Genomic DNA, 23,662 nt, shown 5'->3' on the forward strand with positions numbered 1-23,662 from the left:
ACAACAACATAGCAAAGCAAGCAGCAACACATGACAACACAACATGGTAGCAACACAACATGGCAGCAGCACAAAACATGGAACAAACATTATTGTGCACAGACAACAGCAAAAGGGGCAAGAAGGTAGAGACAACAATACATCACACAAAGCAGCCACAACTGTCAGTAAGAGTGTCCATGATTGAGTTTTTAAATGAAGAGATTGAGATAAAACTGTCCACTTTGAGTGTTTATTGCAGCTCATTCCAGTCACAAGCTGCAGCGAACTGAAAAGACGAGCGAACTTTAACAGAATGACTGACAGGATGGGTGTTGTATGTGGAGGGTGAGGGCTGCAGTAGATATCTCAGATGGGGGGTGAGGCCTAAGCTTAGCTTGATGGTCTGTGAACTCTGGTCGAAATATGTCTTTGCTCTGGACCAAAACTTACATCCTAGAGAGCACATTTGTAAGATGGATAATGTGGCCACACAATAGAATCAAGTAGGATACTGTTACCTATAACATCAGGCCCCTGACATACAGAATATAAGTACTATAACAATTGAGATCCTCTTCATCTTTTTATCTGCATCTGCATCTGCTACTGGATATTCTAGAAGCAGCTGAGTGACTGTCAACTGTGTGCACGTGCAGTTCTAAAACGCTAGATGGCAGTATATTAGATATTTTCCAACCTGTCCTGTAGCTGGCAGCATGCATCGTTTCTTTGTGTGTTTCTGCACATTGGTCTTCATAGAAGAAAAGGCGCAATGTTTGGACTTCAAAGAAAAAAACAAGTTGTCAAAATAAGAAGCCTGAATGAAACAAAAAAATATGGGGTGGCTGCAACAAGTCTGAAAGAGCTTCTCAAAAAGGGGAGTAAACTTCTACAGGTACGATTTCGTCCAGTAGCTTGCTATGTTTAGCACATTCTACTGCTACTACCAGACCATAACAGCGGGTCTAGACTTGCAACCAGGAAGTTGCGATAATGAAAGTGACATTGTTTTGTTTAAATTATTATGTGAATCATTTTCTTCTAGGTTCCACTCGTCGGTTCGCATATTTCCTTGTATGAAGATGGAACAGAATTGACAGAGGACTATTTCCGAAGTCTTCCAGACAATGCTGAACTTGTCCTTCTTGCCATGGATGAGAGATGGAGCGGCTGTGAGTGAAACATTAAAAGTAACTAAAAGATTGTAAAAAAAGAAACAGTCTGAGGTTGTTAGTTGGCTAGTTACTATGTGGCATGCACATTCATATAGGGTTTAGGACCTACTTTATGTAGCTGTGCATGGTAAATAAATGATAACAATACTAACTTAAATATGCACTTATACAAATATGCATAACCTTGTGGTGATTGATTTGAAAGGGATGCATTGGTAAAAGTAATGGAAATATAGCCTTGCTTTCACTCGTAGGAAGAGCGGTTAACCAGGCCCATGTATTGAGTAGCCTAACCATGCCTGCCAGTGATACTTGCCAGTGAGGCTGTCTGGGCTTCAAATACAGTCGGTTACATGGGTGCCATGACTCAGATGTTTAGGTTAACAGAGGCTATTCTGTGAACCAAATGAAATAACTGTTATGATTTGTGATTATTTCAGTTGTCTGCGACATAGGCCGGTTGCTGGACACCGACAGGAACTCAGATCTTCTGATTGATGCGGCTACGGGGCTTCTCTCAAACGAGCGGTCTCCAAAGAGACGCAGACTCCTGGGGGACCTGCTCCTGCACTTGAAGGACAGCTCTGAGGCTGAAAACAGAGAAGACGATGAAGACTGGTTCCAAGGTAACAAGTCCTCAATCTTGGGATGGATAGAAATCCTGCAGGAAACGATGTTGCAGCCAAAAGAAAGATGGAGAAAAACAAGGACTTTTTTTATTTTTTAATCTGAAACAAACTGTCTCTTTACGGTTATACCGTTCTATTTTTGGGCTTTCAGGAATTGATGACAGATTTAAGACCAAATCGGCCTACATGAAGTACAACTGTGAGAACAGGATTCGTGGATACATGAAGGAGGTGAAGCTACAGTGCCTTCAAAGTATTCATACCACTTGACTTATTAGACGTTGTGTTACAGCTTGAATTCAAAATTGAATAAATATTTTTTTTATACATCTACACACAATAACCTATAATGACAAAGTGAAAACATGTTTTTAGAAATGTTGGCAAATGTAATACAGAAATATCAAATTTACATAAGTATTCACACCCCTAAGTCAATACTTTGTAGAAGCACCTTTGGTAGCGATTCCAGCTGGCAAGTCTTTAAGAGCATTCCACACATGGATTGTGCAGCATTTGCTCATTGTTCTTTTCAAAATTCTTCAAGCTCTGTCAAGTTGGTTTTTGATCATTGCTAGAAAACCATTTTCAGGTCTTGCCATAGATTTAAGTACAAACTGTAAATCGGCCACTCAGGAACATTTGGCTTTTTGGTGAGCAAATCGTGTAGATTTGACCTTGTGTTTTACATTATTGTCCTGCTGAAAGGTGATTTTTTTAATATCCTAGTGTCTGGTGGAAAGCAGACTGAACCAGGCTTTCCTCTAGGATTTTGCCTGTGCTTAGCTCCATTAAATTTTTATCCTGAAAAACTCCCCAGTCCTTACAAGCATGCTTGAAAATATGGAGAATGCATTTGTATTTGCCCCAAATATAACACTTTGAATTCAGGACAAAGTTAATTTTTTGCCACATTTTTTGCAGTGTTACTTTGGTGCCTTGTTGCATGTTTTGGAATATTTTTGTATTCTGTACAGGCTTCCTTTTCGCTCTGTCATTTAGGTCAGTATTGTGGAGTAACTACAATGTTGTTGATCCATCCTCAGTCGTCTATGCCATTAAACTCTGGCTCATGGGATATTCAATGTCTGCCTTCAAAATATATATATCTACCAGTAGGTGCCCTTCTTTTCGAGGCATTGGAAAACCTCCCAGGTTTTTGTGGTTCATTCTGTTTGAAATTCACTGCTCCACTGAGGGACCTTAGATCGTTTGACGTGTGGGGTACAGAGATGAGGCAGTCGTTCAAAAATCATGTTAAACACTTATTGCACAGAGTCAGTCCATGAAACTCATGTGACTTAAGGACATTTTTACTCCTGAACTTTAGGCTTTGGGGTTGAAAAGGGGTTGAATTCTTGACTCAAGACATTTCAGCTTCAGCGTGACAGCAACAATCTCAATTGAATCCATTTTAAATTCCGGCTGTATCACAATGTGGAAAAAAGGGTGTGAATACTTTCTGGTGGCACTGTATATAACTGATGCTTTGGTTTCACGCTGAAAGTGGTTGGCACTGTCAAGAAGTGATCCTCAAAAGCCGTACCTCATAACAAGCCTACTCCATACATACTGTCAATTGTAATCTGCCCTATTTTCTGAGGAAAGAATACATGTGACAGACTTTCTCTTATTCACAGGTGCATAGTTATGCTCAAACAATCCAAAAACCTAAAATCAAGGACGAATACAAGAAGACTGCAGAGTGCTTAGTGATGCAGCTGAAATCTGACAAGTACAATGGTTGCTACTTCAACAGGAAAGAAAAGGAACAAAATCGACTATGCACCCAGGAAGGATGGTTCTCCTGTCAGGTAACATTGATAGCATAATATTATAATGGTAACTAACAGGACCAGATTATGTTTGGCTCAGTAGCATCCTGTGTCCTTTCCCATCTCTCTCCTTTCCTCAGGGTGCTTTTGACCATGATGAATGCAAGTCCCTTCACTCAATCAACCCCTATGGAAACCGAGAGAGCAGGATCCTCTTTAGCACCTGGAACTTGGACCACGGGTGGGTTTAGTGAGTAACGGTTATAAATATTCAGAATGTTACAACAAAATTGTTTGTAAACAGTAACAAAAAAGCTTGCTTGATTATCAATTGTTAAGGTCATTTAAGGACAAGTTTTATCAAATCTAGACTGAAATCTGTTTCTGTCCCAGGATTGAAAAGAAGAGGACAGTCATTCCTACCCTGGTGGAAGCACTGCAGAAACACAAGAGCAGCAACATAAACCTGGACTATTTTTACAAACTGCTGTTTACTCGGGAGAATCTGAAGCTGGTACATATTGTATGCCATAAGAAAGGTGCCCATGACTTGCTCTGTGACAAAAATAAAATTTACAAACAGGGCAAACGAAAATGATTCTCGAAAGTGACGGGTATATTTTTTTCTACTGTTTATTCTTAAATTTTGTATTTCTTTATTAACTAGCTAACAGATGAAGTGCAAGACGCATGATAACTGGTAAATAACTAAATGTAATTATGGGCAGGGAACATTTCTGCTATCAGAACAGCTTATTTATTGATCATTTTGTGCTAGTGATTTTAAAGCACTCCATCATGAGCTATTGTTTGGGTAATAGTCAATGGACCAATTGCAAATCATACCAAGCCCTACACACGGGTATATTCCGTTCGATTCAACGTTTGCCCCATCGCGTGTCAGTTTGTACTGAACACGTTCCCCCCAATACAGCACACACCAGTCTTCAATAGCCTTTGAGGTACATTTGGTGGGTGTGGCCTGATCAATATGGATGTGACCATTTCAAATGGCAAAATGTGTCGCACACGCCATACAGTCGCTCTCTGGACCACCATAATGACACCGTTCAACTATTTGCTCAGAACAATACTGCTTCCATTGAAATTAAATGCTTAACATTGTTCTGTACTACTGAATGCACCCCTGGTGATTTGATTGGTATAAGCAAATGGTGAAACTTCCCCCCAGCCTATCGGTGGAGCTATTACCATATTGATTACATCTGTCAAATCCTCTCTGAACTCCAGAAGAGCATAGGGTGGGGAGGTTGAAATATTAAAGGTTTGACTATTGTTGGAGTCAAGCAGATTTGATGATTACAGCTGATTTGAGCGCAGCTCCATGGCCTGTAAGTGTAATTAGATAATTATGTGATAAAGTTCTGCTTAGTTTCAATAGCACAATACAAAAACAGCAGACACAGGTAATTGAACATTTAAGTTCTTGTATTGGCAATGCAACTTTGACTACAAATATTGTGCATACATAAGGCATTCAGTAACAATATTGTAAAAGATACAATATAAATAAAACTATCTGAGCACTTAACCTGTACCATTTAAACAATATACAGTATAGATCATTGAAAAGCAACATTTTGTTAGTGCAAATATTAATACAAAGATGTATAACTTTAGGGTATATGCTGGCAAAACATTAACTTGATACCCTGGTTCTGTTGAACGAATCCACTTTATCAGGCTCAACTGTCAAGTTAGGCTTGTTAAGGTCGTTTAAGGACAAGTTTTATTCCATCCTATTGATAGGAATGAGTTATTTCTGTAAATTAAGTGCCAACTATTTCATCTTGCTGCATTTCTGTGTAGCCCTCTTCATCACTGTCCTCTTTGGCATAGTACTGTCGTCTCCTGTGCTCCCTCCTGCTGAAGGTCGAAGTGGCCGTAGATCTCCGTGGACAATCCTACAAGGCAAATAACAGCATGTCAATAACCATGTTTCCATCCAGTTTTTACGCAAAAAAAATAATATATAAAAAGACGATCACGACAGCTGTGATGGAAACAACGTTTTGGTACAATTTTATAAATACAGAACGAATTTGTTAATTTGACATGGTGGGATCTTTGTCAGTAAAATTAATTATGCAAGAATTGGCCGTGGAAATATTGATAGAATAACTATCATATCGAAGTAAACTTGGGAGTCACAATGTTATGGTATGTGATCCTCCCACTACAACTCCGGAAACCATGCAGTTTTAGGCTACAGATTAAATAAGTTATGAACTTCACAAGGTGATGAAAGTGCAGTGATCTTGATGCTCCTTTCCAATAAATATAGTTGGGCCGGATTCTGGTGGCATGATCGATGCTTGACAAATAAAAAAATATTCCTCGCCCTTATCCATAATAATCTCATCATATAGACTAGCTTACCCCCACTGTATCTGAGCTGTTGGCTAGAGCTCATGTGCCAAGACCAGAGTAGGTACAACATGAGTTTCTGCTGCCATTTCTCACAATTAATTTTACAGACAAAAATATCAACTTGTCTAGTGTATTTAGTTTTGTCGACATTTGGAAAGTTTACCGACAAATGTTTCCATCAGGCCTTTTGTGACTTTCACGCGCTTGTCGGAAATAGGAAACTCGGAAATGTCCAACTTGCTAACCTGTTATAGTGATACACGTGCCGTGCCGCATTCAACCAGTTAACTGTGAAATTTCCCCAATGTTCATGTTCCGACTAGCACATGAAAGCAGAATTACTCGTATAATAAAGGTTGGATGGAAACCTTTATTGGTTGCGTTTACACAGGCAGCCCAATTCTGATCTTTTCCCCACCAAAAAATAGCTTTTCTGAACTGTACTGATTGGTCAAAAGACACATTTTTGAAGATTTTATTTTAAATAATTTTGCTGCCTGTGTAAAACGCACCAGGATCTTGTTTATCACACCTAACACTTGTTATAAAATCTCATCTCACCTGCACAACTTCCATGTTTCCAAAGAACTTTTCCACAGGAAGAACCTGGTTACTGTCATCATCAAGGAAGACGCTCTTGTCAATCACAACACCCTCTTCTGTTTCGTCATCCTCAGTCTTCTCTGGCAACCCGTTTGTTCGACAGTAATTCAACTCCAATCGCACACCATTCTCTTTACCCTCCCACAATTCCTCCAGGTCTGGTGGTGCTCCACAGCTTCTCTTTTCAGGCCTCTCGCAACCATCGCAGCTGAGCCTCTCAGAAATGCTTGTTGACTCCCTACAACCACCAACCATCCAGTCATTCAGGGCCATTTCTGTTTTTGAGTCTTCAATTTTCATTTTTTTAACATGCCTCCTCTTCCCTGAACTCTATAAAGTCAAAACAACAACTTATTAAAAATAATAAACAGGCTTCCATGACACTATTAATGACAATCCCAGTGGTGGAAAAAGTACCCAACTGTCAAACTGGTGTAAAAGTAAAGATATCTTAACAGAAAATGACTCAAATAAAAGTTACCCAGTAAAATACTACTTGAGTAAAGGTATTTGGTTTTAAATATACTTAAGTATCAAAAGTAAATGTAATTCCACTGTTGGTTAAGGGCTTGTAAGTAAGCATTCACAGTAAGGTCTACACTTGTTGTATTCAACGTGTGACAAAGTTTGATTTGAATTGCTCAAATCTACTTAAATATCAAAAGTACAAGTATGGATCATTTCTAATTCCTTATTAGGAAACCCAGACCACTATTATTATTGTGTATGGATAGGCAGGGACATATGCCAACACTCAGACACCACTTACAAACAAAGTAAGTGTTTAGTGAGTCCGCCAGATCATAGGCAGTAGGGATGTTCTCTTGGCAACTGAATTGGACCATTTTCTGTCCTGCTAAGCATTCGAAATGTAACGAGTACTTTTGGGTTTCAGGGAAAATATATGAAGTGAAAAGTACATTATTTTCTTTAGGAATGTAGTAAAGTAAAAATACTACATAGTAAAGTACGGATACCCCAAAAAACTAAGTAGTACTTTAAAGTATTTTTACTTTAGTACTTTACACTCTTGCGTAATCCATAATGTAAAATGAAAACAGAAGAACTAAACGTTCACCGACCTTATCTGAACTGTTCACCTCGAGATGGACCCTGCTTGAGGAAACAGCGCACATCCCCTTTCGCCGCTTCAAGTTGCTAACTCGACTCGGCATCTGAAATGAAGTGTTCACACATGTTGTTAACTCAGTTGGACAACTGGACATTAGCTAACACTTCTAGCTGGCTAACCAACTGTTACTGCCCCACTTTTAGCAGACTAAACTCTGATGTTACTGCCCCACAAGCTGATAAAAATACTAAACAATTCCCAAAGACAATGGAAAATGTAATAAATAACTACCCGAAGTGTTAAAAATAATAAATACTGTTGTGGGAGTTTAACTAGCTAATTTGACGTTAGTAGCTGCAGTAACTAGCCAACTCTGACAAGCTTAACGTTACCTGGATAGCTATGTCGGTCGCTGGCTTGCAATCTTGTCAACAGTCGCTTTTTTCACAGTCAGTGGAAGTAGCCAAATTAGCTAATAAAATCCAGTATTTTTGTTGTAAATACAGGTAGTCAGCAAACTGTAAAATCGCGGTTCTGATAAAGCGCCGCCGTGGTGAACCGAGACAGCTTCCGAACCCGACTAAAAGTTTCTGTATAGAAGTCACGTGCAAGTAATTATTTTCCGTTTCCAGTTTTGGAGAAGAAAACAGCATATGCGTCAGTAGGGTTACCTCGACCTTTACACCGGGCTCAATGCTGATTGAGGTGATATGCTGGCTTCCACTAGTTAGCACAGCCATAAAGTCCAAATTGAGGGGGGGCAGTTGCGACATTATCTCAGTCATCCACCAGGGTCTCTATGCTGCCACCTACTGATAGGCTGCCACCTACGCCCAGTGCAGTGCATCTCTCGGGAATAGTGTGGATTTCGAAAGAGTATTTTAACACTAGAAGCGCTGGAATTCCATAACTACTAGGACCGCCATAACTTGATATTTCAATTATTATTATGATTATTATTTCAAATATTCAATAATACATAGATTGTAAAGTGAATGTGAAATAAGTTAATGTAGCTAGCATTTACATTTACGAAAAACATAACATTACGTACACGGCTACCTGTAGGTAATGTTCTAAGACAACTCACAGTGAGTTCATATTTTTTGTTGTTGTTGCGTAAATTAAATTCCTTCATTTAATTTCTGCAGACCATGACTGACGTCCGATAACCCAAACGGCGTCTTGAGTGGCATATTTCAAAACCCCCACTTCTCCTTATTGGTTCCTTTCGAAACCCCCACTTTATCTGAGAGATAACATATTAGGCAGCAAAGGTAACCTGCCTAAATTATTACCGCCCATAGCACTCGGTAGCCATGAAGTGCTTTGAAAGGCTGGTCATGGTTCACATCAACACCATCATGCCAGAAACCCTAAAACCACTCCAATTTGCAGACTGCTCCAACAGATGACACAATCTCAATCGCACTCCACACTGCCCTTTCCCACCTGGACAAAAGGAACACCTATGTGAGAATGCTGTTCAGTGATTACAGCTCAGCGTTCAACACCATAGTACCCTCAAAACTCATCACTAAGCTAAGGACCCTGGGACTAAACATCTCCCTCTGCAACTGGATCCTGGACTTCCTGACGGGCCTGATCACCGACAAAGACGAGACACCCTGTAGGGAGGAGATCAGAGACCTGGCAGTGTACCAGGACAACAACCTCTCTCTCAATGTGAGCAAGACAAAGGAGTTGATCGTGGACTATAGGAAAAGGAGGGCCAAACAGACTGAAGTGGCCACCTGGACTATTTACATTGACCCTATTTACATAATAAACAGCAAGTAGCAGCAGTTTATCTATGCATAGTCACTTTACAAGTCACCTCGACTAACCTGTCCCCCCGCACATTGACTCGGTACCGGTAACCCCTGTATATAGCCTCGTTATTGTTATGTACATTTCTTGTGTTACTTTTTGATTGATTCATAGATTTTTTTTAAACTGGAGTTTATTTAGTAAATATTTTATTAACTCTATCTCTTGAACTGCGTTGTTGGTTAAGAGCGTGTAAGTAAGCATTTCACGGTAAGGTCTACGTTATATTCGGCGCATGTGACAAATACAATTTGATTTGATCAGTAGGTGGCAGCATAGAGACCCTAAGGGATGACTGCTCTGAGAGATGACGTCGTAGCTGGACCCTATTGGGGATCAAAATTGGCTCGATTGTAAAAATGTAATAGCCCACCCGTGACAAGGACCGACGAGTTCTGAGATGTCGTTCTGCACACCACTGTTGTACTTGTCCGTTATTTGTCTGTTTGTGGCCCGCCTGTTAGCTTGCACAATTCTTGCCATTCTCCTTCAACCTTTCTCATCAACAAGCTGTTTTTTTCCCACAGGACTACCTCTGACTGGATGTGTTTTGTTTGTTGCACCATTCTCGGGAAACCCTAGACACTGTCGTGAGTGAAAAGCCCAGGAGGCCGGACGTCTCTGAGATACTGGAACCGGTGAGTCTGGCACCTACGATCATACCACACTAAGTCGCTTAGATCACTCGTTTTACACATTCTAACATTCAATCGAACAATAACTGAATGCCTCGATGCCTGTCTGCCTGCTTTATATAGCAAGCCACGGACATGTGACTCACTGCCTGTTGGATCGAACCACAGGGTGGCCACTGAGTGTATATGCACTGTTCGGCCTTACCTATGGAGTGGGCACCCATGAAATGGGGTATCAGCCTACCCAGTGACACAAACAGAACACAAATATGTAGAGTTTACACCCATATTAGCGTCATATCTCTTATTGCAGGCCTCTGAAACCACTGTGAAATGAGCCACATTTGCTCACCCGTATTGAACATTCATATTGGACTATACAGTTATAAATTGAAACCATACGGGCTTTGTCCAAGTCTGGTAGCCACTAATCACTCTGCAAGGACTGGTAAGGGATAAGGGAGGTGGGTGATTGGTGTCTTTAAATAGTATCTCCGCTATATACATAAATGGATGTGGTGTGTTTCATCTCACAAAGACATTCACTGTCTTCTTGGTAAGCAACTTTAGTGTAGATTTGGCCTTGTGTTGTAGGTTATTGTCCTGCTGAAAATTGGTTTTCCTCTAGTATTTTGCCTATTTCTTTTGATCCTCAAAAACTTGAGTGTTTGCCAGTGTCAAGCATAACCATACCATGATGCAGCCACCACCATCCTTGAAAATGAAGAGGCAGTTACTCAGTGATGTGTTGGATTTTCCCCAAACATAAGGCTTTGCATTTAGGCCAAAAAGTGTGTTCCTTTGCAGTATTACTTTAGTGCCATACAAGATGTATATTTGTATTCCTTTTCACTCTGTCATTTAGGTCAACACTACAATGTTGTTGATCCATCCTCAGTTCTCCCATCACAGCCATTGAACTCTGTAGCTATTTAAAAATCACCAATGGTGTCATGGTAATGTGTCTGAGCAGTTTCATTCCTGTCCTGCAGTTCAGAAGGACAAGTAACTTGTATGTGTCTGGGTGGTTTGATACATAATCCACAGCATAATTATTAACTTGACCGTATTTAAATATATATTAAATGTCTCATTTGTTATTGTTACCCATCTACCAATCACGGCCCTTCTTTATGAGGCTTTCTAAAGGCTCCCTGGTCTTTGCAGTTGAATCTGTGCTTGAAATTCAATACTTGACCTTACATATATTGTATGTATGGGGGACAGAGGAAGAGCTAATCATTCAAAAATCACTTCAACCCCTATTATTTCACACAGTGAGTCCATGTAATTTACGGGATTTGTTAAGCCAAATTTGACTCCAGAACTGAACAAAGGGGCTGAATACATATGCAACGACTAGGCATATATTTTAGAGTTGAATTTTGAAATATCTTTAAAATAAATAAAAATCTTCCACTTTGACATTAATATTTTGCATAGATTTGACAAAAAATACAATTAAATCCATTTGAATCCCACTTTGTAACATAAAATGCTAAGAAATTCAAGGGTTCTGAATAATTTTGCAAGTCACTGTACAGTGCTTTCGGAAGGTATTCAGACCCCTTCACTTTTTTCCCCAAAACACATTTTTAGAAATGTTTGCAAATGTAGAATTAATTTGCCAAAGGAACAGTGGTTACAAACAAATGGCAAGAGTTGTGGAACATGGAGAGAAACGGAAGACTCCTGTATAAGATCTAGGAAAAGGTGGGGGCAGGGAGGTCCTCAGGCCGAGAGAGAAGGGAGGAAAGTGTAGTCACAAGGCTGAGACTGGGACACACAAGGCTCAATAGTACATTGAAATTGGTGGGGAAACATCCGACTGGGAGGTGTGATCGTAGTCAGGAGGAGATGGAGGCAGTGGGACATGTTTTATTTCAGTTCCAGGAATATGTGAGGGAAAGGGAGCGACTGTTATTAGTTTTGAGGAGTAATGGGGTTGAAAAGATAGGATTAAGTAAACTGCTAAATAAATCTTCAGAGGATGTAATATTTAATTATGTATTCCTTCTCCTTAGAGACGAGAATATTGGTTAGGATTTAGGCCTTGTCTATGGTCCACACTCCAGTCCAGTTGGTGGAGGTAATGCACCTTACTGCTTGGTACGGCAATAGCACTGCACTCGATCGCATGGCGCTACAAATGGTTCTGCGGATAGCCCAGTACATCACTGGGGCCGAGCTTCCTGCCATCCAGGACATCTGTATCAGGTAGTGTGAAAAGAAGGCCCGGGAAAATCGTCAAAGACTCCAAGCGCCCAGTCTATAGACTATTTTCTCTGCTGCAGCATGGCAAGAGGTACTGCTGCATCAAGTCTGACACCAACAGGCGCTTGAACAGCTTCTATCCTCAAGAAATACGACTGACAAATAGCTAACAAAATAACTACATGGACTATGAGTTTACCTTGTATCTTTATTGACCTTTTATTTCAATCGTTGCACTGTCTCTATGCACACTCACAGCCCCCCCACACACACACACATTATCACTCCAACACACACAAACACTTCATTATTTTCTCACTCACACATAATATGCACATACATTTATACAGACTCTACACACCCGTACACCCACTCACATGCAAGCTGCTCCTACTCTGTTTATCTTATTGTCTAGTCCTCTTACCCCTATACATATCTACCTCCATCAGTCCAGTATCCCTGCACATGTACATTTGGTATTTCTTGTTTTTTTTCTAGTTACATTTACATTTAAGTCATTTAGCAGACGCTCTTATCCAGAGCGACTTACAAATTGGTGCATTCACCTTATGACATCCAGTGGAACAGCCACTTTACAATAGTGCATCTAAATCTTTTAAGGGGGGTGAGAAGGATTACTTTATCCTATCCTAGGTATTCCTTAAAGAGGTGGGGTTTCAGGTGTCTCTGGAAGGTGGTGATTGACTCCGCTGTCCTGGCGTCGTGAGGGAGTTTGTTCCACCATTGGGGGCCAGAGCAGCGAACAGTTTTGACTGGGCTGAGCGGGAACTGTACTTCCTCAGTGGTAGGGAGGCGAGCAGGCCAGAGGTGGATGAACGCAGTGCCCTTGTTTGGGTGTAGGGCCTGATCAGAGCCTGGAGGTACTGAGGTGCCGTTCCCCTCACAGCTCCGTAGGCAAGCACCATGGTCTTGTAGCGGATGCGAGCTTCAACTGGAAGCCAGTGGAGAGAGCGGAGGAGCGGGTGACGTGAGAGAACTTGGGAAGGTTGAACACCAGACGGGCTGCGGCGTTCTGGATGAGTTGTAGGGGTTTAATGGCACAGGCAGGGAGCCCAGCCAACAGCGAGTTGCAGTAATCCAGACGGGAGACGACAAGTGCCTGGATTAGGACCTGCGCCGCTTCCTGTGTGAGGCAGGGTCGTACTCTGCGGATGTTGTAGAGCATGAACCTACAGGAACGGGCCACCGCCTTGATGTTAGTTGAGAACGACAGGGTGTTGTCCAGGATCACGCCAAGGTTCTTAGCGCTCTGGGAGGAGGACACAATGGAGTTGTCAACCGTGATGGCGAGATCATGGAACGGGCAGTCCTTCCCGGGAGGAAGAGCAGCTCCGTCTTGCCGAGGTTCAGCTTGAGGTGGTGATCCGTCATCCACACTGATATGTCTGCCAGACATGCAGAGATGCGATTCGCCACCTGGTCATCAGAAGGGGAAAGGAGAAGATTAATTGTGTGTCGTCTGCATAGCAATGATAGGAGAGACCATGTGAGGTTATGACAGATCCAAGTGACTTGGTGTATAGCGAGAATAGGAGAGGGCCTAGAACAGAGCCCTGGGGGACACCAGTGGTGAGAGCGCGTGGTGAGGAGACAGATTCTCGCCACGCCACCTGGTAGGAGCGACCTGTCAGGTAGGACGCAATCCAAGCGTGGGCCGCGCCGGAGATGCCCAACTCGGAGAGGGTGGAGAGGAGGATCTGATGGTTCACAGTATCGAAGGCAGCCGATAGGTCTAGAAGGATGAGAGCAGAGGAGAGAGTAATACATTGTTAATAATAATACTTAATAAATAATACTTCTAGTAATACATTGTTATTAATTATTCCATTGTTGGGTTTTTAGTTTGCAAGAAAGGCATTTCACTGTACTTGTGGCATTAAAACTTGAAACTTAAAGTTGGTTGGCAACCGCCATATAAAATCCACAGAAGAAGAAAGGTTTCCAGGGTTAGAGTAGAACAGAAGTTGTCATATGCTGTGGCAGTGAAGAAAGTAGAGGAATATGGGTCAAAGGGGAGGGATCCTGAAAGGAGTGGTGTGAGTAGTAGATCTGTACCAGTACAGAGGGGTAGGCCAACAAGTAATATGTTTCAGTAAGATTGGATTTTAACATTTACAGTAATGGTTATCAACAGTCCTGCAGGGGTGGAATGTAGGTCACAGAAAATAGAGGTTGTGGTGGCAGCTACAAAGAGGTATTTGCTTGTGCGAGACTTGACATCCGAAAAGTTGCCATGCACCTGTAAAAATGATTGCTCAGATGTGTGCGTGCCTTTTGAATTTTGAAGGACTTAATAAATTAAAATAGTGGAGTAGGGTGAATGTAGTAGATGGTAGGGTATTTTTTTTTTTTCAAGCAAGGTATAAGGAAGTTATACTCCAGCCTAGTAGGTGGCGGTAATGCAACATTTATTGGATGCCAACCGCCCTTAAACCTCGTGGAAGAAGAAGCTAGGACAGGCGGGAGGCAGGGGCGCTTCAGTACAGTTTATAAAGAAGTTAAAGACGTTGGAAGTCAGCCGCCGATAAACCCCACCGAAGACACTTTTTAGCCAGCTAGTCTGGTACACAGCAGGCGTTAGCGACACCGTTTTGCTAGCTAACTACTTGAGTATCGTGTCTTACTTTGAATGCACTTTATAGGCCAAGATACTTGGCAAAACAGCGTGGTAGTTTATGATTTTTAAAAAACGACACAAAGTTTGACCCAATGTGCGCACTGCACGCACCTCTCAACAGACGTTAGACAATTCCCCCAAACCTACACACAGGGGTGCTAAAAGCTTGATTTTCCTCACACCTTCCCTGAAGTTACACTGTTTTGGCCCCGGGGGCTATTCTCACACACACATATATAAATATATATATATTTGTGTTAATGGAGATTGCCGCAAAACACATTTCCCCAGTAGATTCTAATCAAGTTTTCTGAAGCTACTTTGATGGGCCATTGTATCATACACAATATTATATAATACAGGATAACGTTATGATCATTATAATATGACAATGCATTAAATTGCTTTGAAAATAAATAGCATAGGTGCAATCAAATGAACAATATAGCCTCTACCTTAGACTTTGTTTTTTCAAGTATCCTATGACATTAGATATCTAGCCTTGTCGATGTTCAAAGTCTAGTGAACCAACAGGAAACGCAGTCTAGTGAGCCACCTGTGATGTGAAATAAGAAACCTGCATTTGGTCACAGAAAAGTGTAGTGGGGAGGGGAGATTAAAAGTGAGTAAGGGGAGAAGCTCGTAGGCGACAGTCACTTTTCAAGACCAGTCTGCAGGTGGTAGACTATCTCTCATCGAATAGTTTTTATTTTTTTTGCATGATGTAACAAAGATTGTTTTCTCAACGAAAATAAAGTAATTGTAAGGGAATAGCACGGTGGCGTAGCCAGTTTATTTTCAATGTAGCTGGACACGGAATAGTTTCTCTGTTGACTCTGTAGCCAGCCTATATTTTACACGCAGCTCTCCATTTTTCAAAGGATAATGATGGACTTCAAATGGACACTAATGAGTAATTAAATGCTATGAAAATAGGGGTGCCTATTCAATTGAAGTATTTCTCATTCATTCATACGCGTTTGGCGCTATAATTATGGATAATTTTTTCAGGAGAAAGAGGATATTGAAAACTCTCCTGAGCTTGTCTCTCGTTTTTGCGTCTTTAGTGATGATTTCAAAGTTCAAGCTTGTGGATAACAGCATCAAGGACGATATGGAGGTTAAAAGCATGGGACACACCGTTTGGTGTGGACCTGAGTGTGATTTATACAAAGGAAAACGCATATTGAAAAGCAGTTTGGGAAACTACTCGCCGCCAGTTATTGGTGATGATTTGGATGCGCCACGGATGACCGTCTCCAACACTACTGCGTCTACTTGGGATGTACACGTTATGAACTGCAGTGAAGATTCAGCCGTAAGGGAAAACGATTGGTTTCGACGTTTGGACACGAGGTTCCACCAGTTTGTGTTGCATAGACATTGTCGATATTTCCCAATGTTGATAAACCATCCGGATAAGTGCAGGAATGGAGACGTGCACCTGCTCATGGTGGTGAAATCCGTTATAGAACAGCATGATAGGCGAGAGGCAGTGCGCAATACCTGGGGTAGGGAACAAACAATTGATGGTAAGAGAATAAAAACGCTGTTTCTCCTTGGAAGCGCTACAAATGGCAAAGACACTAAAAACCTTCAAAAGTTGATTGAGTATGAGGACATGATATATGGAGACATTCTCCAATGGGATTTTATGGACACATTTTTCAACCTCACCTTGAAAGAGGTAAATTTTCTGAAATGGTTTGATATTCACTGCTGCAGTGCCAAGTTTATATTCAAAGGGGATGATGACGTTTTCGTGAATACAAATAACTTGCTGGAACTTATTCGTTTCAAGATTGAGGACCGCAAAGTTCTAAATGTATTTGTTGGGGACACCATATCCAAAGCCATCCCCATCAGAAACCGCCAGAGCAAATATTACATCCCCAAAGAGCTGTTTGACAGACCGTACCCACCTTATGTTGGTGGTGGTGGGTTTTTAATGTCCTCACAATTAGCTCGGAGACTGTTCGTGGTTTCAGAGGACTTGGAGCTCTATCCGATTGATGATGTCTTTTTGGGAATGTGCCTCCAGAAGCTTCACTTGGCACCTGAGATGCACCCGGGATTTAGGACCTTTGGCATCATGAAACGCAGAGTGAGCCCAATGAACAGCGAACCGTGCTTTTTCAAAAACCTAATCGTAGTCCATAAACTGAGCCCTCAGGAGCTACTCATGATGTGGAGCGTAGTAGAAAATAAGGAGCTGGTTTGCGCCAAAAGGACTGCACCATGAGTGTCAACCTACAGCTCAAAAGGACTCAAAGGTTATGCAAAAGTGTTGTAAGATTTTATAATTGAATTGTAATATTTGTATGTAGGCCTAGTATGGCACCAAAAATATCCAACTAAGAAAGAATGTGAGAACAATCATGCAGTGATTTTTTTTAAACAAATGTTTATGAATGACATTCTTTCATTCTCACCTACCTGTTTGTTAATGTTTTTTCTAATGTAGATAGGTAGACCCAAATCCCAACAGGAAAACCAAAAAAGTAAATGCACATTCCTTAGCTCTACAAGATGAACCACTTTTTCAGCCAAATCTGTAAATAAATGGCAGCCTTTGACACTGAAAACCCCTTTTCATGCTACAGTTTTAGTGCTTTTGAGATGATGGATGTGTTAGTAACACTGAAAAGGTGGAGATTACATGAAAATATAATTAGGTACAAAATCTATAACACATATTGAATTATATTTTAAGAGTCAAAACTTGTTTTTGGTTTGATGTTTGTAACAGATTCAATAAATATGTATTTGTTATATCAGTGTTTTACTGCAGTGCTGGATAAGAGTTGAGGGCTGCTAGGTGGATATCAAACACTCATTGTTGGTGTAGAAGTGTTGGTGTAGAAGATTGCAACAGGTGCCTCTAAAATACATCTTTGACATCTCAAACAAACCAGAAAAAGAGCAACATCAGCACTGTCCAGCTTCATTTAGCTTCATTTAATCAAACATGGATGTTTCAATCTGTGCACAAAATGGTTGTAAATCTACAGTAAATACTGATGGATATGTACTCAAAATACACAAGGACAATATATACACCTACGTAATTGAATAAATAAGAGACAAACCTAAGTCACTAATGCAACATTATAAAGGTTTAGGGCCCTAGTCCATGTTGTGGAGAACCAGTGACGGTTCTAGACCATTTCAACTGGGGGGGGCCAAGCTGGGACAGTTGTACTGTTAGAAGGGCCAGCTACATTAGACGTTATTGTTGTCATCGTTTTCTTCACTGCATTGCAGGCAAAATACCATGTTCATAATCACCATCGCTGCCACTGTCTAATAATGGATGTAAAAAAAGTTATGTAAAAATTATTTTGTTCTCCACGTTTAGGGGGGCCACAAGGGGGTCCAAAATTGTTGTCACAGGGTGACATGATGATCGATGTTTGGCTGGCATTTTACAAATAAAACATGTTTCCATATCTGTGAGCTGTTGAGCTGTTGGTTAGAGCGCAGTACCAAGACCAGAATGGGCACATTCGCTATAATGCATTTTTCTTTTGTGTGACAAAACCATCAGTAGAGTTGAAAATGCAATGGAACCCCATTTAACTTGAATATTTTATTCGGTACATGGGAATGTAACCGCAAAAGCATACCTTTATCCACAACAAGTAGGGTAGGAGGGGGTAACTAGCTCCCCTAAGAACAATGTCCAATTGCTGACCCAAAAAAGCAATGTTTGGAGAAATAGAAATGGCATGTGGATGAAGGTCATCAACTATAAAGCTAAATACATGGCTACAGTCTACACTTCTTCAGTGATTTCATGAAATGTTGTTTTTAGAAAAGTGGCGTTTTTTAAAGAACCGGGGTAATTGGCCCGGTACATTTATTTAGAAATTCTTTAGTAAGTAATACTTAAAAAGCTTGGTCTAGTTGTCTTATTTTAATTATTTTAATTAAATATGGGGGGGAAAGGTGTAGCACGTCACCATTAATATACCACACTATGAGGAGATTTGCTGTAAAGTCCTTTTTAACTGACCTGCACATTAGTTCTCTTCGTTCTTTCTTTGTTGTTCCTTTTCCATACAATCCATTATGTACAACTGAACTAAACATGATTTGATTAATGCAAGATTTTAAATCCCAGCAGTCTTTGAAATGACATTCGGGAGCAAAAGGTTTTCAATAGTTGTTTTTAATAAATTAAAACAAATATTAATTGCAATATAATATTGGAATATAATATAACTAATAACATTAAATAACATTGGTATTGAACATTTAATAACAATACCTTAAATAATTAATTCAGTGTAACATTGATGTGGCAAGTCTTATGCACGATTCTAATTTGTACAAAGGTCCAAAATAAATCTATCCACAGTAAAATTGGAGCACAGCTCATGAGCCCACACAATACCCCATGATGACTAAGCAAAAACAGGTTTTTCGAAATGTTTGAAAATATATATTTTCTAAACCCTGAAATAACAAATTTAAGTAAATATTCAGACCCTTTACTCAGTACTTTGTTGAAGCACCTTTGGCAGCAATTACAGCCTCGAGTCTTCTTGAGTATGACGCTACAAGCTTGGCACATCTGTATTTGGGGAGTTTCTCCCATTCTTCAGGTTGGATGGGGAGCGTCGCTGCACAGCTATTGTCAGGTCTCCTGTGGCGGCAGGGTAGCCTAGTGGTTAGAGTGTTGGACTAGTAACTGAAAGGTTGCAAGTTCAAATCCCCGAGCTGACAAGGTACAAATCTGTCGTTCTTCCCCTTAACAGGCAGTTAACCAACTGTTCCTAGGCCCTCATTGAGAATAAGAATTTGTTCTTAACTGACTTGTCTAGTTAAATAAAGGTAAAATAAAAAAATAAAAAAAGAGATGTTAGATCGGGTTCAAGTCCGGGCTCTGGCTGAGCCACTCAAGAACATTCAGAGACTTGTCCTGAAGCCACTCCTGCATTGTCTTGGCTGTGTGCTTAGAGTTGTTGTCCTGTTGGAAGGTGAACTTTCACCCCAGTCTAAGGTCCTGAGCACTCTGGAGCAGGTTTTCATCAAGGATCTCTCTCTGTTCATCTTTCCCTCGATCCTGACCAGTCTCCCAGTCCCTGCCGCTGAAAAACATCCCCACAGCATGATGCTGCCACCGCCAAGGATGGTGCCAGTTTCCTCCAGACGTGACGCTTGGCATTCAGGCCAAAAAGTTAAATATTGGTTTCATCAAACCAGAGAATCTTGTTTCTCATGGTCTGAGAGTCCTTTAGGTGGCTTTTGGAAAACTCCAAGCAGGCTGTCATTTTTTGGTACCCTTCCCTGGATCTGTGCCTCGACAGACAATTCCTTCGATCTCATGGCTTGGTTTTTGCTCTGACATGCACTGTTAACTATGGGACCTTAAATAGACACATGTGTGCCTTTCTAAATCATGTCCAATCAATTGAATTTACCACAGGTAGACTCCAATCAAGTTGTAGAAACATCTCAATGATGATCAATGGAAACAGGATGCACCTGAGCTCAATTTCAAGTCTCATAGTAAAGGGTCTGAATACCTATGTAAATGTGATATCTGTTTATTTTTAATACATTTGCAAACATAAAAAAGGTTTTCTCTTTGTCATTCTGGGTTATATATTGTGTATATTGAGAACATATTTTTGTCAATTTAATCCATTTTAGAATAAGGCTGTAATGTAACATTTGGGAAAAGTGAAGGGGTCTGAGTACTTTTCAAATGCACTGTATATGACATAAAATGCTGTGTTAAATAGCTAAAAGGCTATAAAGTAACATTAACTGTTAAGCTATCAGTCACTATTGGAAACATTTACAACTTCAATTAAGTTACGTTATATTTTTTATGTATTTTAATTCAGACGATCTGGTAGTAAGGTTGCTAGCTGGCACTTATGCTAACTAGCTAACTGGCTAGTATTTACTGCAAGTCAAGTTGCTAGCTAGAAAGTTAGCATAAACTAGTGCTAACTGGGCTAGTCATTGTCTAAATGACTGGTAGAGACACATAACCATGAAGGGGTAACTAGCCCCCATGGTCCAGTTACCCCCTAGTAAGGGGGGTAACCACAACATATTACTACTTTACTCAAATTATCAAAATGTTTCTCTCTAAACAAGTGGAATATTTTTCTTAAGGCTTTCCTTGTATATTTAAAAAAAAATAGATATAGATCTAACTTCATTGGAATATATCTACAATTTTTTTTTAAATTTCAAAACATTTGATCAAAATCATTTTGTTGAAATATCTCAAAGTTGTGATGGCACAGAGGAAATGTTTTGTTGAGCAAGGAGTGTTGGGAAAATAATTTGGTGACATCTTGTGGTCTTAATGTGAATTCAAGGGGTGGCAGTTACCCCAGGGGAATAGTTACCCCCTAGTACCCTACAGTTGATGGAAACATCTCCGGTGAGAACATTAGCATATTGTTTTTATGCAGATTTGAGAATTTTCACATGAAAATCTGCCGTCAGTTGGATGGAAACATAGCTAGTGATTCCTATTTTCATGCAACCTTTTGAAACGACACAGGAATGCCCCTGTCTGTGTGTGTGTCTGGTGCGTGCTTAAGTCTACACTTTGTAGCTGTTAGCGATGAGGTAGAGATGGAAAGGCTTTCCCAAAAATCTTCTTAATTAAACGTTAACTACAAAGTAGCCTATGCCTACCTGGCAGAATTATATCTTGATTATTTACATCGTTCCAGTGGCCATTTGTTTGGCAAACTCTGCAATCAAATGAGCGCCACATCAACACCACCTAACCAAACAAGGTATTTTCCTGGTGCATACTTGCATTAAAGGGAAAACCCCCAAAATCGACATTTAGAGAAAAAAATCCCAGATGTAAAAAAAATTTGAAAAACAAAACAGAGAATTTAGGGGAAAAAATTACGAAATCAGTCAAAACATGAAACCGATTTTATAGGGCTCTATAAAGGTACATCTTACCCTGTATCTAGAAAGTATTACAGTGAACTAGGTGCCTAAAATGTGTCATCAAGTGGGACCATTCTCAAATCTTAGCTGTTTGGTAAATTACGGCTTGAACTTACATTACTCCTAAAGAAAAACAAGTGAAGGGGTCCGAATACTTTCCAAATGTATCTGTGCTGTGTGTTGATTGTCTCTAGACACTTCTAAAATATAAACTCTTATTTTGAGACTATAAATAGTTTGACAAAACATTTGAAAAGCAGTATGAAACAAAAAAGACAAATCTACTGTCAAAGTTTTAAAAAATGGATTTGATTAGATAAGACATGTGAAATGTAAACAGATACCATGCATAGAGCTAGTTGTAATGTAATGCTACACTCAGGTAGTCATTGACTTTGGAGTAATAGATAAATACATTAGAATTTGTACTATATTATAATAATTTAGTATACAGTATACTCATATATATTTGAGTATAATAATGTAGTAATATATTGCAATAATATTCAGTGTCCCTCCATCTGACAGACACAGAGGGAAGGGAAATGAATCTATCCCTCCCTAGTCAGGATGTCAACATAGAGCTGTGGCCCAAAACTCTAACATCTCCTTCCCTCATTTCCTCTCCTACTGGTGTAGGGTGACTACATAGTTTGGGTTAAAGCCATTTGATTGCAACCTATCATGTCATTTCAGATTAGTGATTGTAAAGGAAAGGAGACAGAGGAAGAAATGTATTTCATACTGTTGGGATGGTACTGTGGTCCATCCTAATTCCTGGCTCCTGGACAATCTAGGGTCCCCTTGTGTGAGAAGACTGGGGTAGGGACGATTGGGTGTGGGTTCACAGTTTCAAAGGAATCCTCCCCCCTTTGCCCATGGCCTTGCTCCTACCCCCCACCCACCACGCCTGCTTCAGCTTAGCCACACTGCCAGGCTTCCCAGTACACAGGAGAAAGAGAAGAGAATGACCCACCACCACCATGAGGAAATACTGAGTGTGTTCATGGGATTCTCTGCCTCAAACCCTATTACAGGGGCTTAGTCACTGGCTTACTAGTGCTCTTCCATGCCGTCTCTAGGAGGGGTGCGTCACTTGAGTGGGTTGAGTCAATGACGTGATCTTCCTGTCGTGTGCCGTGGGGGAGATCTTTGTGGGCTATACTCGGCCTTGTCTCAGGGTGGTAAGTTGGTGGTTGAAGATATCCCTCCAGTGGTGTGGGGGCTGTGCTTTGGCAAAGTGGGTGGGGTTACATCCTGCCTGTTTGGCCCTGTCCGGGGCCACAGTGTATCATCGGACGGGGCCACAGTGTCTCCCGACCCCTCCTGTCTCAGCCTCTAGTATTTATGCTGTAATAGTTTGTGTCGAGGGGCTAAGGTCAATCTGTTACATCTGGAGTATTTCTCCTGTCTTATCCGGTGTCCTGTGTGAATTTAAGTATGCTCTCTCAAATTCTCTCTCTTTTTCTCTTTCTTTCACTCTCTCAGAGGACCTGAGCCCTAGGACCATGCCTCGGGACTACCTGGCATGATGACTCCTTGCTGTCCCCAGTCCACCTAGTCGTGCTGCTGCTCCAGTTTCAAATGTTCTGCCTGCGGCTATGTTCACCAGACGTGCTACCTGTCCTAGACCTGCTGTTTTCAACTCTCTAGAGACAGCAGGAGCAGTAGAGAGGCTATGAAAAGCCAACTAATATTTACTCCTGAGGTGCTGACTTGTTGCACCCTCTACAACCACTGTGATTATTATTATTTGACCCTGCTGGTCATCTATGAACATTT

At 40.8% G+C, this 23,662-nt stretch overlaps 3 protein-coding genes across 4 annotated transcripts; 2 read left to right on the top strand and 1 right to left on the bottom strand.

The window, feature by feature from the left end:
• Positions 1-629: 629 nt before the first annotated feature.
• Positions 630-5,113, top strand: dffb (DNA fragmentation factor, beta polypeptide (caspase-activated DNase)). Of its 2 annotated transcripts, none has more exons than XM_035738580.2 (7): positions 630-877; positions 1,028-1,154; positions 1,598-1,783; positions 1,938-2,017; positions 3,427-3,600; positions 3,702-3,802; positions 3,955-5,113. In XM_035738580.2, the coding sequence occupies exons 1-7, from the start codon at positions 755-757 to the stop codon at positions 4,157-4,159; spliced, it is 996 nt and encodes a 331-aa protein (XP_035594473.1). In that variant the 5' UTR covers positions 630-754; the 3' UTR covers positions 4,160-5,113. The 2 variants fall into 2 exon arrangements, with proteins under 2 accessions (XP_035594473.1, XP_035594474.1); XM_035738581.2 differs by having other exon boundaries at positions 635-877; positions 3,702-3,811; positions 3,955-4,103.
• Positions 4,993-8,361, bottom strand: c27h1orf174 (chromosome 27 C1orf174 homolog). Its single transcript, XM_035738582.1, has 4 exons — positions 8,020-8,361; positions 7,638-7,730; positions 6,514-6,885; positions 4,993-5,486 (listed from the first exon to the last, which is right to left on the bottom strand). Exons 2-4 carry the CDS (start codon positions 7,728-7,730, stop codon positions 5,352-5,354), a joined length of 600 nt encoding a protein of 199 aa, XP_035594475.1. The 5' UTR covers positions 8,020-8,361; the 3' UTR covers positions 4,993-5,351.
• A 7,205-nt stretch (positions 8,362-15,566) lies between these two features.
• b3gnt7l (UDP-GlcNAc:betaGal beta-1,3-N-acetylglucosaminyltransferase 7, like) lies at positions 15,567-18,393 on the top strand. The gene has a single exon (XM_035738583.2). The coding sequence runs from the start codon at positions 15,939-15,941 to the stop codon at positions 17,184-17,186; it is 1,248 nt and encodes a 415-aa protein (XP_035594476.1). The 5' UTR covers positions 15,567-15,938; the 3' UTR covers positions 17,187-18,393.
• The last annotated feature ends 5,269 nt before the right edge of the window (positions 18,394-23,662 follow it).

This window comes from Oncorhynchus keta, chromosome 27, assembly GCF_023373465.1.
Source record: "Oncorhynchus keta strain PuntledgeMale-10-30-2019 chromosome 27, Oket_V2, whole genome shotgun sequence".
In the NCBI taxonomy this organism is placed as follows: domain Eukaryota; kingdom Metazoa; phylum Chordata; class Actinopteri; order Salmoniformes; family Salmonidae; genus Oncorhynchus; species Oncorhynchus keta.

What these genes read in the sequence shown, in the direction of transcription:
- c27h1orf174 (XM_035738582.1), bottom strand. Translation starts at nt 7,730, where the DNA reads ATGCCGAGTCGAGTTAGCAACTTGAAGCGGCGAAAGGGGATGTGCGCT. An exon ending in AGGTGAACAGTTCAGATAAG is followed by an intron (nt 6,886 to 7,637) that starts GTCGGTGAACGT and finishes TTGACTTTATAG; the next exon opens with AGTTCAGGGAAGAGGAGGCA. An exon ending in GAAACATGGAAGTTGTGCAG is followed by an intron (nt 5,487 to 6,513) that starts GTGAGATGAGAT and finishes TTTGCCTTGTAG; the next exon opens with GATTGTCCACGGAGATCTAC.
- b3gnt7l (XM_035738583.2), top strand. Translation starts at nt 15,939, where the DNA reads ATGGATAATTTTTTCAGGAGAAAGAGGATATTGAAAACTCTCCTGAGC.
- dffb (XM_035738580.2), top strand. Translation starts at nt 755, where the DNA reads ATGTTTGGACTTCAAAGAAAAAAACAAGTTGTCAAAATAAGAAGCCTG. An exon ending in AGGGGAGTAAACTTCTACAG is followed by an intron (nt 878 to 1,027) that starts GTACGATTTCGT and finishes ATTTTCTTCTAG; the next exon opens with GTTCCACTCGTCGGTTCGCA. An exon ending in ACCTGGAACTTGGACCACGG is followed by an intron (nt 3,803 to 3,954) that starts GTGGGTTTAGTG and finishes TTTCTGTCCCAG; the next exon opens with GATTGAAAAGAAGAGGACAG.